The sequence below is a fragment of the Ptychodera flava genome, chromosome 14 (genome assembly GCF_041260155.1).
Source record: "Ptychodera flava strain L36383 chromosome 14, AS_Pfla_20210202, whole genome shotgun sequence".
In the NCBI taxonomy this organism is placed as follows: Eukaryota; Metazoa; Hemichordata; class Enteropneusta; family Ptychoderidae; genus Ptychodera; species Ptychodera flava.
This window is the reverse complement of record NC_091941.1, coordinates 27,597,677-27,614,862: the sequence shown is the minus strand read 5'-3', so window position 1 is coordinate 27,614,862 and position 17,186 is coordinate 27,597,677. Positions and strand designations below refer to the sequence as shown.

General features: G+C 36.8%; 1 protein-coding gene across 1 annotated transcript; it reads left to right on the top strand.

Moving 5' to 3' along the window:
* Nucleotides 1-840: 840 nt before the first annotated feature.
* LOC139149989 (symplekin-like) lies at nt 841-15,936 on the top strand. Its single transcript, XM_070722125.1, is given in 28 exon segments — nt 841-1,051; nt 1,837-1,959; nt 2,160-2,233; nt 2,471-2,603; nt 3,011-3,117; nt 3,296-3,407; nt 3,945-4,048; nt 4,735-4,832; nt 5,169-5,227; nt 5,682-5,777; nt 6,394-6,483; nt 6,760-6,903; nt 7,392-7,538; nt 7,970-8,039; nt 8,412-8,603; nt 8,971-9,057; nt 9,359-9,542; nt 9,993-10,074; nt 10,638-10,820; nt 11,428-11,606; nt 12,106-12,175; nt 12,345-12,453; nt 12,724-12,806; nt 12,809-12,826; nt 13,265-13,457; nt 13,801-14,036; nt 14,492-14,620; nt 15,049-15,936. Coding segments are annotated over 28 exon segments (3,615 nt in total). The 5' UTR covers nt 841-949; the 3' UTR covers nt 15,460-15,936.
* Nucleotides 15,937-17,186: the final 1,250 nt, after the last annotated feature.

Genomic DNA, 17,186 nt, shown 5'->3' with positions numbered 1-17,186 from the left:
ATTAATCACAAGGAAAACCTCGCCTGGGCTGCCAAATTCCAAATAGGATTGTATGAAACAGTTTCTCATGTATGACCACAGGGGACACGTGCTTGTTGTTTATTTGTGTCTGTTTGTTTGTGTGAATGTTTGTGTTTATTTGTTTTGTTATTTTTAATTAAATAACAGCGAAAGCTGTTTTGTTAATATTTTTCAATAAAGAGTAGTTTATTTGTTTATTTGTTTGTTTGTTTGTTTGTTGATACGTATTTCCGATGGTTAGGGTTAGGGTTAGGCTTAAGTTAGGGTTAGGGTTAGGGTTAGGGTTAGTTTTAGGCTTATTCACTCCCTCTATATATTGAGACCCTTAACAAAACAGCTTTTCGCTGTTATTTTATTAAAAATAACAAATAAACAACACAAACATACACACAAACAAACAGACACAAATAAACAACAAGCACGTGTCCCCTGTGGTATGACAGGTGTTTTTAACATGAACCCATCTGCCACTTCCCTGACTTATGGCACTTGCTACAGTAGTGAAACTCTGTGAATGCTCTGTCAACAATATTCCATATTTCTTATATACACCCCATCCCCTTCAATAAGCGCATGATTGTCGACCAAAGAAAAAGTGTGGAATTCCAGTAAAATAAAAGAAAAATAAGAATATGCTGTAAAATCTGAAACGTGTGATCCATGTCGTCATTCTTACCGCCCCTCCTTAAAAAGATGTTAGTCGATCCCTTACGTTCGGCGGCCCCGCAGTGGCAATGCAGTTGCCTCTTTGCCCACCACCCCATTTGTGAAATAGTAAAATCCTAAAGTTAACACTTCCGGGTTAAAAGCTACAGCGCTACCCTCGGCCATTTTGCTTTTCTGTTTATCCATGTGTATGTACACAACTTGTATGACAAGTAAAATTCCCACAAAAGATCGATTTTACCCGTTTATGAAGTAATCCAAGATGGCAGCCGATAGTCGGCGATCTATTGCATCCCAGTTCTTCCTCGAAGAAGGGGAAGACTCGGTGCAGCAGAACACTAAGATGGAAACAATGGCTGACAAGGTAGGGTACATCAACATGCAGCAGCAGCCGGGCGCGATTTTTACTTGCAAGTTGCGATATGTATACTTTGTTAGACCATGGAGGTAGATTCTATAGAGCAAAAGTGCTGTGGTAGAGGATCTTTTTACCTTAGTGTCAAGATCGATGACAAAACTACATAGTCAACCTTCGCTGTTCTATCATAAGTAAAGTTACTGTAAAACATTTCCCTGTGCTCTATGAGCCAGCCAAATGAAATCTGACAGAGGTCGATGACAGAAATGTGAGACCAGTTTGTACTTTTCTGATTAGGCATACTGCATACTTAGACTTCGCAAAATCGTTTCCGCTAGTTACAGATACAGCAATCTCCTACAACAGTACTCCATCAGGCTATGCAGAATCTAGAACGAAACACTGCCAGCCATATGCACTTTGGGAAAATGTAGAAATGTAGACAGTAGTCTTGAGTAGAGATCTGTATTTAAATTAATGATTTTCATAAGGAAATTCACTTTTTAGTGTCGAAAGTGGTAGATTTGTAAGTGAAAGACTAAACGTTATTATCATTGTGCATTTCTTTGGTAGTTGTGTGGACTCCAAAAATCAGTGTTATCTCAATATTGACAGTCAAGAGTTATATGGTGTGTCACAACGCAATGTAGATTCACCATGTCTTTGTATTCAACTTTAAAGAGAGATTTACGACCCATGAAGAGACAATGTAACATTCACCATCATTTTCAGTCTTTATTTATTTATTTATTTATTTATTTATTTATTTATTTATTTATTTATTCATTTAGGTGGTAGACTTGCTAAATCAGGCCCATTTGCTGACTAAAGATGCTCAGAAAATAAACAATCTGAAGCAAGTGCAAGAACTGATCGTCAACAGAGACCCAGCATTACTGGATAGTTTTCTGGACGTAAGTATTTGTGAAAAGTCTCTTGATAGAACTATGGCACAATCTGTCATAAATTTGTGGACTTGCACAACATTTGGTACCCCAGAAAAGCTTTTTGTTTTTCTCCACCAGAGCTAAACCACAGATCATATCATAGTATTTCATCAGGGTTACAGTCACACACACTTGACAAATCTTGTCCTATGTTCTTTATTGTACAGGAAATGTTACAGTTCCAACATGATAAATCAGCTGATGTGAAGAAATTTGTTGTTGGTTTCATCGAAGAAGCTTGGTAATGACAATACGTTATTTTATTGTTCCTCAATGGATTTTGCTGAGAAATTTATTTACACAAGTCAGCAGCCAATCATCAGAGCCAATGATTGATTTGACTTGGAAGGCTACGCAAACACTTTCTCAAATAATTTATTTATTCATCTGTATAATGCATGGTGAATCTCCTTTACATGTCGTCGTACAGACCCGTGTGTTCATGTCAATGGTAAGTCTTATTTCATTCTCTCTCCAGTAAAAAAGACAACGAACTGTTGAGTAACGTTGTGGTACATCTGAATATGATGTTGAGTGATGTCACTCAAAACGTGGCGGTTGTTAAGAAAGTGATTCTCTGTAACACTCAGCTGTACAAAGTAGCCCTCAAGGTAAGTCAACAGTGTAATCTTACATCAGATGAGACCTTCCTACTCAGCTGTCATTGATATGTTCCATGTGAAACAAAAAAAGCTGCCTTGGCCTAAACTCCATACTTCATTGAGGCAGGATTTGTTCAATTTAAAAGATACTGAAGAAATAGTAGTACCTGAGAGGGTAAGAAGGAAATGTTATGCTGATATTAATATGAAAATTCATACAGATGTTGAAATTGATAAAACAGTGGAGTGCGGGTCATTGTTCTGATAATGGAATGAAAGACTTGGAGAATGATTTGCAATTTGCTCTATCTCGTTAATTTCAAAATTCAAGCAGAAGCTAATGGCACCACTTTAGAATATCACAATGGTTTTTGTATTTTCCATCACTGACATGATGTGCATTGATCTCATTGCAGTGGATTTGCAAGTCCAAGACAATTAGAGAAGAAATGGAATCAACATGGGATGTCATGACAGAAATGAAAAATAAAATCAAAGCTATGTTAGAGTCAGAGAACGATGGGTAAGTACTCAGCCATAATGAAAATTCTCATTTTCAAATCCACCAAACACCACTACATGTGTGAATAATTTACTGAAGAACTGAATGAGACCATTAGTTAATTACTGAATAATCACAATGAGTTCTACATATTATATATGTTGTAAATGATGCCCTATCTCTATGCTTTTCTCTCCAGTATACGAACGCATGTGATCAAGTTCTTAGAAATGCTGATCATAGTTCTGTCAGGCAGAACATCTGACTCTGACGTTCCTAAAAAATCAGAAGGAGACGTTTCTCTGGACCAGGTAACCTTGCTATAGTATAGTTGAACATAAATAATTCATAGTTGTCGCATAAACATTCAAGGGACAGGGTTTCTCTTTCTTCTTTGCTTGAAAACTCGAGTACTTTTCATGTGTAAACAGAGAATATTTTAAATCACATTGATTTTAGTACACATTGGTGTATTATTTGTACATTTATTGCAATGCTCACCAGCTTTAATTCTTCATTTTAAGTCATCAGCAGCCTCTCTAGGTCGGATCTTGTTTTTCTCCAGTAGGTGATGTGCCAAATATCATGTGTACACGATGCACACATCCTTGTGAGGGATATTTGTAAACACATGTAGCATGGCAAAGTCTTGATACTGAGGAAATGTCGGGAAATTCTTTAACGGACTCGAAAGTCAGAAATCTTATGTCAAAGCATGCAGATTAACATCATGATCAAATTATGTGAAAACAGGAAATAGGAAAAAGCAAATCTCGCCACAGTACCAAACAAAATGACTTGTTTTCATGTATACTTTTCTGGGTTTTTTTTCATTTGTACTTGAACAGATGCCTCAGAATCATCCAATACTCAGATATGATGACTTGAAAATGGAAGGACAGCTTACATTTGAGAATTTGATGAAGTTCATGGCATCCCCAAGCATTACCAGGTTTGTCCAAATCTTGATTGACCCTTTCCCTGCCAGACAGTATCACTTCCCCATCAGCCAATTAACTCAGTGAAAAGCAGTATTGAGCCAAAACCATACCTATTTCCGCCCATTTGGCTTGGTCTGTTCCAACGGCTTTAGTCCATAAAAATCATGTTTATAGTATCTGTGATTTCAGGGGCCAATTTTTTGTTAAAATGCTCCAAATGGGACATATTGTGCTTCACTAGTTTTAACGAACTTGACCTGATAGTGAAATATGAACTTGCGGGGAAAGGGTTTAAAATGTGAGGTATGTTCATGACCAATTTTCTGGAAATTGGAACCTAAAGAAATTCACACTGTCCAAAGAAGATCAGGAAATGTGACTCAAAACAGGTTGTCATCATGTCAGTGCTATGTTGATTCTCCACTAAATTTTCAAAGCAGTCACGGATGTTTCAAGTAATGATACTGAGAAATAGCTTTAACATTGCTTAAATTCCAAAACCATTACAACCTGTGTTCCGTAACCTCAGAGGAAACCCAGATCATGACAAGGTTGCGTTTCTAAAGTCAAACCTGGGTGCTCTAAGCAAGCAATGCTGTTGTGCAATTATACTCTGGGGAAAGTTTCCATTTTAGCTCCTCTAAGGCAATGTCAGATTAGAGAGTTATGTTAATCTTTTGTTCTCCGTCCTCTACAGTGTCAACTTAATGGCTACAATGGGTACCATGACAACTGTTGGTAAACAACGACCTTCATTCATTGGAAAAGTTGTCCAAGCATTTGAAACTTTGCATGGTAAGTGTTGAACCACAGTGTATGGGTTCAGTTGTCCTCCATTTTCAAGTCAAGCATTTGAAACTTTACATTCAAAGTGTCGAACCAGGATGAAGTATGCCTGCCTTCTCAAACATTTTATGATGACGTTGTACTTGTTAATTGTTTTTATTTATTCCTTGTCATTTCATAAACAGTAGAACGGAGAGGGACATACATATCTTTCTACACAAGTAAAGTGTCAAATTTTTTGTAAATTACAGTGCAAGAAAGTGATTCAGTTTTAGATTAAGTGAATACAAAAGAGGTGCTATTTCAGATATATCATTGTTAATTTCCCCCTATTGTCACTTGCAGTCAATCTACCACCCACCCTGGCCAAGTCACAGGTCAGCAGTGTCAGGAAAAATCTCAAGGTAAGACAAAAATGACTGACAAATCAGGATATGGTACATTGCCACATGTTGATTACTGTGTTCAAGCAAAAATGGATGCAACAAGATGATCTGAGTACAGTTGTGATAAACTCATTAGGCATGCAGTTATTTGCTTACTGTTACGTTTTAAAAACTATCAGTGACATTTTCATGATTATTGGAAGCCTCTATGATATACAACAATTTTCTGTACACCTGTGATTTTGTATTTAAGCTATCCTTACATAAGTATAATAACTGCATATCACCAAATTACACTGTGTCTGGAAAACTTTCAAGTTTGGAAGGAAACTTTGTTGGAGCTATTTATTCCATGTGTTACTGAGAATTTACATTTCAAACCGTTCTTTGTGCAAGGTTACACTTCACAAACACAAGTTTACCCTCTGAAGATCGTTGTTAATCTGTTATTAATACTTCTACTGTACAACAGGTGCAGCTGTTAAGTCTGTTGAGACACCCTGCATCTGTGGAGTACCGGGCACAGATTACAACATTACTCAGTGATTTAGGGGCAACACAACAAGAAGTAAGTAAAGCAAAGCAGTGTTTTCTCCTGGACATGCAATTGCACAAATCCCCAACCTAATCAAAATCGGTCTTCAAATAATTACAAATGTGTGACATGCCGTCCTTCTACATTGAGGTTTGAGATTATGATTCACATAGAGTATATATAGTTGATTTTTTTTATTCCACTCTACACAGTTGATGTAATTCACTATTGGTAGCCTCAGTAAAGTGATACAAGCTTCCTATCCACAGAAGGATGAGATAAAGCTGAAAGACTTTTATTTGATATTTGATCAATCCTATAAACTTAAATTGCTAATACCGTAAACAAAATTTAATTTGAATAACCTAAATTTGCGTAATTTATCATAGTCCCTCAATCAGAACTAAATCCCCCCCCCCCCCCACAAAAAAAATTTCTAGAAGAAAGCAACATCCCCCCCAAAATAGCAATGAGTAAATTTGCATCAATACATGGAGACCTAGCATTTACTATTGGCTTCAATATTTTGAAACTTGAAATTTTGAACGTATTTTCGTAGGTAAGGATTATTTGTTTATGAACTAGAAAAAATCATCCATGGTATGATTGAAAAATATTGTATACATTCTCTCTTTCATCTTATTTTCAGATTTCAAAGAACCTAGCCAAACCATCGGAGTCAAACAAGAGATCCCGTACAGAGGAAGATGTTGGACCGTCTACTTCAAAGAAAGCCAAGGTCAGTCAATGTGGTTTTGAAGTGTCACATGCCAGATTTTCTTTTATGAGTTACCTTGTATTCCTTGATAAGGGATTTGTGCACAAATTTTTTCTTGTGAAATTCCTAAAGTCCCAGAGATGTTGAGAACAAATTTCTTCGGTAGAAGACTACCTGTCACTTTCTAAGTCGTGTATTTTTTCACATAACAGGTAATATGTGACACTGCCAAATATTCCATGTCTCAACAAATCAGCAAACCAGATTTCTAATTCATCTATTGTTTTCACGTAACAGGTAATAGATGACACTGCCGAACCGTCTACATCTCCACAAGTCAGCAAACCAGTATCAACAACATCCAACATAGATCTCATGGCTGAAGAGATACAACCTCTTCTTCACATTGAAAACGTTGCTAACATCGTCTTGCTGAGCATGGTGAGTTCTGAGCTTTATGCTATCCATAAATGCCAAGCATTTGTCGCTTGAAACTTCAAAATTCTTGTTTTAGATATTTAAACTTATGCTTTCTTAGTAAACTTACTGAAAAAATATTTCCTTATCACCCAACCCTGACATGATACAAACTGCATTTGCTGTGTAAATGAGTGAGCACGAGCATTTATAGCCATATCTCATTTCTACTGTGCTGCAATATCTTGTGCATGAAATTTTCCTTGTGATCAACAGTGCTATACTATTCAGTTAACAACAAACTGGCCCTATTCATTAACCACTGAAGGATTTTTTACAATATATGAACTCAAACACCAGCATTTGTGCTCTTACTTCCATTGTATATTTTCTCTGTCACCTCCAGTAAATGACCTTCAGTAATTTTCCAACCCTTCTAAGCATTTTCCATCATAAACCAGTGCAGGAAATAAAAATCAGGTAATTTCCATGTGTGTTTGCATTTTCGTTAGGTTGCTCTTCCGGATACCATGCCTGTACACTTTCAAGCCACCTACACGCCTGTGGAATCAGCCGGAACAGGCCAACAGATTAATCATCTTTCAAGAATGATGGCTACACAGTTTGTTGCAGCAGGGTTCCAACCGTCAGCTAGACAGGTAAGTAAAAATAGATATTTGGAGTCAACAAATTCTTGCGTTGTCAGTGTGCGTATGGTTTTCAATTTATTACATCCACATATTTCTTTGAAAATGCTCATGATACAATGTACCCATAAGTCCTGCAACTGAGCTCTTCTTGACTCTGAGAAACTGTGATCACATGCAAAGTCATAAATCTGCATATTTGATATTCATGTGCAATCTTACTTTACATTCAGAGACATAGTGTTTGCCTATTAACAGCATTGACATGTGAGGATCTGGTTGAAATTGGAATCACAAAATACACATGACTGTAACATACTGCCGTTCTCCTGAGAGATGAAATGTCAAGCTAGTTATCTGATGTGCTGTTTATATTCACAAACAATCCAATCTGAGAAAATACAATTCTTTTCCCATTTTCTTCACATATGAATCTTGTAAAGCCTGATTCAGACGATGCCTCAAATTCTGCCAAAGATTCAGAGACAGCCCAGGGTATACAGACAGTGGTTGGTAAGTTCAAATCAAGGTGTTTTTAAATCATGGTGATATCTCATAGTGGTTTGAATAGTTCGTGTGATTTTAGCATTATTTAAAGATACATGATTACAAAGATTGTGATTACAAATGATGTGCACAGTTGATCTCATTGCAGTAACGGAAGAAAAAAATCAAAACCTAGAACTGTTAATTTTGTGTTTGCTCATGAAAGGTTATGTATATTTCATTGACTTACATCTCCTGTCATTCACCAAAATACAATAATATCATGGCAGGGTCTACAGACACAAGGTCAAAGTCATCAGTTTTACTGTCTTTAATTCATGATTTGTATGTTGAACTTTATATGGTTTTTACTCATTTTTTCACCACACTCTTCAAAAGGTGGACACACTGTAAAAAAGGATGAGGGTGGTAAAAAGAAATCTGCACAAGCCATGATTCCCATGGTAACGACCCAGAAGGGAGTGCGACGTATCAAAATGTTCAAGTTAGCCGAGGTTACAAAACCAATGACAGAAGTACAGAACAAAACCATGATTATCAGCGCTATGAGAAGAATTCTACAAGCTGAAAGTAAGTAGATGTCATAGTACTGATGTCTTTTGGTGCTTGTTTTAAACTCTGAAATATAATCCACAATCTGCAGCAGTTCAAAATTTCTTTAGTCAGAGAGTTTAACCCATTCACCATCATGGTTTGACCCAAAGCCACTGTTATCAATGGTGAGTGTGGACCTGTTAACAGTAAATTGGGGTGAACAGGTTAAAGATTTGCATGTTTTGCGCAATTGCACTCCCCACACTCTCTTCCTCTCGAGGGGAGTGTAAGGAACTCATTGTATGACAGATCTTCTAGTCTAGAGTGTCTTTTTAACAAAACTCTGTTTTTTTATTTCAATCGCTGGATTAAAGATACACATATTTCTTTGTCTTTGTTTCAGAGCATGCAATTCAAGGTGGTGTAAGTGACATCAGAACCAAAGTCATTGTTTGCCTTGTTACTCAGTTTCATGACGAGTTAGCAAACTGTAAGTATGAATATCTGTAAACAGCGTAAACCGAAAAGTAAATCTTTCTGTTTAGCTTGATACTGGAATGGTTTCTGTGAAACGATTTTGATTATGTATTTCTATATTTGAAAACAGCAGGCTAAAATATCAGCAAAAATCTTGGTGTTACAGTTAATGATAATATCCTGATGTCCAATAGAACCAATTTTACACATGTACCTTTGTGCCCAGTTGACCTACCCAGTACTGTGTGGTATCTGGTCTTGCAGAATAGATACTTAAATTTCAAACCATCGACATTCACATGTTTCTTCTGCAGTATTGAAAGACTTCATCTTTGAGGATCTGAGGAATAGATCAGAACTGGCGTTTTCATGGCTGTACCAGGAATACACCAAATATCAAGGCTACATGCCCAGGACAAAGGAACCCACCATTGAACCGTACGACAAATGTTTGACAGAGCTGCTGTCTGGTGTCAAAGAAAGGGACAACAGAGAAGGGTAAGCATGAAATGGAGGTAGCTTGAATCTGAAGACAATATCACAGTGGTATCACAGAGCAATGATCCAATCCTGTGTTCCTGTCACTATCTGTTCACAGTGTGAATCCACTCACATATTGATGATCATACACTCAAGCATCTTTTCATCGGACAATCCATACATTACTATTATAGCCAACAACCTCTCTTTGAATCATAGAGATCAACAGTGTTCCTCACTGAGCCATCCAAGATTGGAAGATAACTGGTCATTCATTCTCGTCTTGTCAACCAAAACATTCAAATTTCTATATCAGTGTAGAGTTATTTTGGATTTGTTATAATGGTATGAGAGGAAAACCTGATCTTTGTTACCAAAACAGGTAGAAATTCAGTATTACATCATGTGTAGTAAAGTAAGTACATGTATTTAAACATGTCTGAGTTGTTGTGTCTGTTCGTCTTTCAGATTGTTTTCAAATCTAGTGCTGCAAGCACCATTGCTCACACCAAAAGCATTAGAAATAGTGAAGGAATATTGTGAAGATGAGGTATGGAAGATGCAGTCTGCATTATTACACATGTTTAGCAGTTATGCATTGAAAATTTTTTCCTGTGAAGCTCAGTGTCTTCAGCTGATTTATAATTGTTGATACATTCTTAGAAATGCAAAGGAATTCTTGTGAAATTATTTATATATCCAAGCAAGACCAATTAGTCAAACATGTACACAGTCTCCACTTATAGATACATGTATACTTTTATCAACATCCTGAAGGAGAGGCTCTTCTTCTAACATCAGTCATCAAACAGTCATTTCCCTGATGCACTTCAAATACTTAAGAAATTTTGTTAGAATTATGAGAATCAAAAAGAGCCCGTCATATTATGTCATTGAAACCTGTTTTTTGACATGTCCATGAAGTGTGGGTCGAGGCAGTTTAACTGGGTGATTAAACCACTCTCTGTGAAATTATTTATCTCTCCCAGCAAGAGTGATTTTCTTTCTTTGCATTGTAATGCTCCGTCCACCTGTCACTATAAGTGTAATGTCTGCTTCATTTGAAGTTCAAAAACATACTCCTCAAATCCACAATGAAATCCCACTTTGCAGGCCCATGTGTACATCGGTATGTCAACTCTCAGAGACTTGGTGTTGAAACGACCAGCAGATCAGTACAACTATCTCCTGGTCCTGCTGGATCTTACATTCCATGAAAAGTCTGAAGTGAGAACTCAAGCCGTCCAGTTTGCAAAGAGACTGTATGAACGTCCAAACCTGAGAGAGACTATTGAGGTACGTGTCAGTTTACATCTGTGTCTCTTAATCAATGATAGAGGTGTCAAATCAACACACCTGTTTATTCTAGAGTTTACACTTCCACAATTGTTGGTGTTTTGTAGTATACTCGAAAAGAACAATACTTAATTTACTTTTTTAGGGAGTTAATTTACTTTTTTCGGGAGTCACAGAAATAATTAGCAGTAAGAATCATTCACACTGTTCAACAGTTAGTTCAACACACAAGTTCAACAATTAGTTCAACACACAAGTACTTTCCAGAGGAACATTGTTGTCACCAGAATGGACCAGTGAACATCAAAAGTTTGTTAATGATCTTGTGTCCTACAAAGTGGATTCAAAAAGAAATTTTTGAACTGCTGGACATTGTTAACGTATCTAAAATGTGTCATTTAATGTCAGAGAAAGTGAAATTATGGAGAAATATTTGCAATGCATCAACACTTCCCAACACGACATTGTTAAAACCAGCTGTTTCAGACAAAGTGGTTATATCTTCACACATTGTCCAGTCTTGTTTATGGTACATTCATGCCTGATGCAGCCCAATGTATTCTAAGAAACCATGAGTATCGTTATATTGCGTATCATATGTTCATAGGTCTTTGCCTTGGACTGTCTGAAGAACTTACTTCATGAGAAGCCAACCCAGAAAGTGATGAATAAGTGTCCCGTCCTGATGAGTGACAATCCAGAGAATACTTGGCTGGAAGAAATCATCAAGATGTGTCTGACATTGTATCTAGCTCTACTGCCAATGAACCATAGACTTATACATGAGTGAGTATCTACATCAAACTTGTCCCCGTGTCTCTTTTGAAGAATGGGATTCCCCAAAATGTGTGTGAAAACTAAGTTGTGTACAAACTGTATACCTAGCAGTGTAGCCAATGATTCATAGGCTTATTTATGAGTTAGCCTTTTTGTGTCTGGTTGCAATTCAAAAGTTAGGATTGAGCGCCAGGGGTGATGAATATAATGTAATGACAAAACATATAAATCTGATACCAACCAAAATTGAAATCAGATCAGTGTAATTTCTTTTCAAAGGGGGCAATCGAGAAATCAGACTTTGCTTTGAAAAGTAAATGAAAAGATAACTGTAGCAAGATACTTCACAATTTGTCAAAATGTTAATACCTGTAAAGGTTCATTTATCACATGGTGTAGTTTCTCACTTTCTGCCATCATAAATACTATTATGGTAATCAAAACTTCTGGTATATTGCTTGCATTTGAATATAGTTTTAAAGCATACAATCATTTGACATTTCTCCAGACTGGCATCAGTGTATGTAGCAACCTCAGCTTTGATCAAGAGAACTGTTCTCAGAGTTCTGGAAAATCCTGTAAGTATACAAGTGTTGTCCTTTTATTTTACCAGAATTAGTTTCATATTGTCCTTTCTATTCTTTCACTTTCAGTTTCTGTACCCTCAATCTAGTGTCTGCACCATATAAATATTTCAAGGTTTTCAGCATGACACCTTAAACATACAACTTTTCTTCTCCTTTCTAGGTAAGAGGGATGGGTATGGGTTCACCAGAGCTGCTCTTGCTGGTTGAAAACTGTCCAAAAGGTGCTGAAACCCTCATTACAAGAATGTTGCACATTCTCACAGACAAAGGTAAGTACAGAATTCTCACTGATGTGTTGCTTTAACGAACAGGGATAGATTGCACTGTCTGTAGACATCATTGACACACTGGAAATTTTTCAAACTCACAACCATAAGCAGCACTCATTGAACTTCACACAAACTTAAATCCATGAATTGGTACACTTGTCTAGCTGTAATAGTTGTTAGAACCAAATGATATGACAGTAATAAGCATTCCCAACACCAGGTCTCACTTTTCAGCATCATATGTTACAATTTCTTTTGCTTCCTCCACAGCACCTCCTTCACCGGAGTTAGTCAAGAGAGTTCGTGATCTGTATCATAAACGTGTTTCAGATGTCAGGTTTCTCATCCCATTGGACTCATTGGACTTGAAAAGGTAAATTATAAGCTATAGTTTACCACATGCACTTATTTTACTACATTTAAACCTTCAATACTGTTGTATGTACTTATTTTACTATATTTTTCCTCCTAAATCTTGTATGTAGGTTTTCCCTCAAATCTCAAAATTTTGCTAATTTTGCCTGTCAGCACAAAAGTTTTTGCCTTATTTCACGAAATCTTAAGTCGCAAAAAATTATTTTGATGAGTTAGCCATTGTGTTTGTGATGTGAACTGTTATTGCTCATAAGTGAATTTATGTCCAAGTTGTAGATTCAATCAAGCAACATGTATGTTGCAAATTATGCATACTCATTATGAAATAAAACTGTAAAAATGGCACAGAAATGTCAAAATTAAGAGCTACTTGTTAAATGAATCTTCTCCAGAAATACATTTGAAAGTTTCAATTTTTGTTTCCATATCATTTCAGAAAGAAGTTATCGCCGCGTTGCCTAAACTAATCAAGCTGAATCCCATTGTTGTGAAGGAAGTGTTCCATCGTCTATTGATGAGTCATCAAGGTGACAACAGTGCTGGGCAGAGTCCGCTGTCACCGGCTGAGTTGCTGATAGCTCTGCATAACATTGATTCATCCAAATGTGACATGAAGTCCATCATCAAAGGTAACATTACCCTCATCATCTCGGCAACTTTTCTTTAGTGATATTAAAAAGTGTTGAAATTGTAAAAAGTTGCAGCCTAGTTAACCCAGTGCTCCCTATTTCTGCAACATAACATCACTTGTTTTGCTTTCACAAATTCTCTGAAAACAAATCCAAATTCAACTGTTCAGACCTAAAATTTCTGTGTTTACTTTATATCAGTAAATCACAGACTCAGCTGTGTTGGACTGATCTGCTAACAAATTTGACAGAGTTTAATCAGAATTTTCTATTAGCATGCATCAAAGATGCATCAAAATCAGTGATGTTTGATATTTAAAGTTTTTCCTCTCATTTTTTCCAGCAACCAGTTTGTGTTTCAATGAGAAAACTATCTACACTCAGGAAGTACTTGCTGTGGTGATGCAGCAATTGATGGAACAGAACCCAATCCCAACCCTGCTGATGAGAACGGTCATCCAGTCTCTCAGCATGTATCCTAGGCTCATTGGTTTTGTCATGAATATCCTTCAACGACTGATTATCAAACAGGTGTGGAAACAGAAGAAGATATGGGAAGGATTTGTAAAATGCTGCCAGGTGGGTGACCAAGGATTATTAATGTTTTTAATGTTTTAGAAATAGGCGTCATATTTACTATAATGAGGTTGTGCCTTGCAGAGTGTTGACAGTCAAGAAATGCAGGCATAGTTGGTACATCAGATGTGAAATTTTGAATTTTTCACTGCTGTTAACAGTTTGACAGTGTAAGAATTTGTGTTCACGCTTGTTTCTATCCCAGTAAAACTACGGGTAAACTTTTAGTGACATGCATGATAAAACACTCAGGTATGAGGGCCTCCATGATAGCAAATTCAAATTGTTATTTTACAGGAATGTTTCAACAGAAACAAGTCATATATTTTATTTTAATGACAACTATTTCATAAATTGTTAAATAGTCTTATGAAAATACTGAGATCGTGCTACTTGACAGGTGTAGATGCCTAACCACTTCATTCGCAACTGAAATATTGATTGTTTTGTAAATGCAGAGAACAAAACCGCAGACTTTCCAGGTACTACTACAGCTGCCACCCCAGCAATTGAAGAATGTCTTTGAGATGAGCCCTGACTTAAGAGAACCGTTACTGGAACATGTCAAGTCATTCACACCACACCAGGTACTGTACTTTTAAAAATTTACTGTTGTAAGTGAAATTCTCAACGAAAAAACCTGACATATTTCATGCGAACAGTAAACCAGCTGTATGTTTAGAATATGTCCTATTAGCATCCATGCATACATACATGTTCTAACACATGTTTCAGGAAAAAGAATATTGGCAGAAATACTGTCAAAGTATTAATTTTTCCAGATATCTAATTTTAATCATTGAATTTTGATACATCATTGCTGGGATTGAAATCCACTGATTTTCAGTTGCAATGTAACATTTACTTTGGAATTTAATGTATTTTATTTTTTAGTCAGCAAAAGATGTAAAATAAAATCCCAATGAATATGTAATACTTTTACATTGTGAACATTTAGTTTTGGACAGCTGTTGGGCAAGGTGTATTAACCTCCCCTGTCTATGTTACTTTACAGAGAGCGCACATTCCAAAGTCCGTCATGCAGGTGTTAGAGACAGAAGAAAAACAAGAAAGCAAACCAGCTGAGAGCACAGAGTCCAAGACCAGTGAGGAAGCCAAGACGAAGCAAGCACAGCAACTGGTACAGGAGAAATTGTACCAGCAGAAACTTGCCGAGGAGAGGGTTAAACAGCAGAAGCTGCTCCAAGAGAGACTTGCCAAAGAGAGGAAACTGAAAGAGGAGGAGGAAGAGAAGCAGAAGAAAGCAGAGAGCAAACCTGAAGCATCATCTGATGTCCCTACTGTTGCTGAGAATGAGGATAAAGTCAAGGAAGAATCTGCAGAAGCCATGGAAACCAGTGAGACGGAACAAAAGACCGATACAGAAGAGGGTTCTCAATTAAAAGAAGAACCAATGGAAAGTTAAACTGTTCCTAAAGGAGCTGTTTTATGTAACCCTTACAGGGGTGTGCAAATCTTTGTTGAAAGTCATGGTCAAAACACCAATGTTCAAATTAATCTATTGGTCCTGCAACAGTGTCTGTCAGTCCTGCTTTCATTCTCGATTTGGTTTCATCATTGTTTCTCATTATCCACTGGCCCATTGGACCATTAACAGCAAAGCAATTTAGGCCCTGATGGTTCCAGAACCTGGGACCCCAAGATTTGCTCAATCTCTTTCCAATTTCCTGACATTAGTGACATTCCTGTAGAGAGTGGACAATCCATGCTGAATTGTGCATCGATTTTACTCACTTATTAGTGTGACTCAAAGGGTTATTGACTGTAGTGGCAATATGCTCTAACTTGTACAGAGAGCCTTTTTTTGTTCATGACAAACAGAGCCTCAGGCACATCAACAAACAATGTAATCAGTAATAAATATCATTTATAAAAATTTTGAGTGAAGTATTGTGATCATTATGAAGGCACAGAAAATGTCAACGTTATTCATTAAAGTGGAATGAGGCAAGAAAATCTAGCTTGAAAGTAAGTATTCTAATTTGTTCGTCAAATGGCATCAGTTTGATCAGTGTGCTATCTAAGCTGCATTGACACACCACTGACTACAAGTAGTTTTCTCTGGAACAGGAAAATTGTATGTTATGTGTACTGGTTTAGGGCTGACAGTAACTTTCAACAATCCTTGTATCGACTAAAATGTTTATGAATCAGAGGGAATATTGATGATCTGATCATTAGGTAAAGGTTCATTCAATCTGTCAAAATGTGAACATCAGCATGGCCAGAAAATCTCTACTTTTCTGAGAAGTGTACCTCATCCTAATGTCAGTGTCAAATTTTCAGATTGGAGTTCATTGATACATTTTGTTACATTGGTCTGATGACCAAATGAAATGAAAGTCAGTTCATACATACATACTGCGTTGGAAAGGAGATGGTTCACACAGTTTGTTTGTACCTGAAATCAGATTAATAAATAAATACAGAGGAGAGAATCATCTCATAGTAATGTTCATGAACAAATTGAACATTAGCAACACCTTTCAATTCTCATACAGTCAGTCTGCTTAACTCACTGGAAGTAAGGATATCATGATGAGTAACCAGCAATGAGATGTCGCTATGGATTCTGGCTCAGTGTGACAAGCTATTCTCAAAGTTGAAGGAGTTTGAATTTTTTCTGACTTTCTTTGCAAACTGAAATGCAATTTAATCTACATATCATAGTACTGGTATAGGCAATGTCTTCAATCAGTAGAGGGGACATTCATACTGCAGATGGTGAAATATTTTGTCACTGTATCCTTGATCACTGCAAAATTACATATCTTCACACACATTTATACTGCAACACTCATCTAGATCAGCTGACATACATACACTGCTTGGATATACAGCTCCCACCCAATCATTTGTTTCAAATCTGCCAATGGTTGGTACTGCTTCAAAGCTCACCTTGAGGTTGTAGAGTTTGTCTTGATTGATTGAAATCATTACATGAGAAGATTTCAGAAGAGAATCCCTAGACAAGACAAATGTACTCAGACACTGACAGGTATTTTCAGCTTAATTGAAATACAGCAAATTCAAAACAGGTACAACAAGACTCCTTGGAAATGCATGTTGATAGAACTATTATAAATAAAAGTGTATTTTCACTCGTAAGTGCTCAACAGCATAGGATAAATT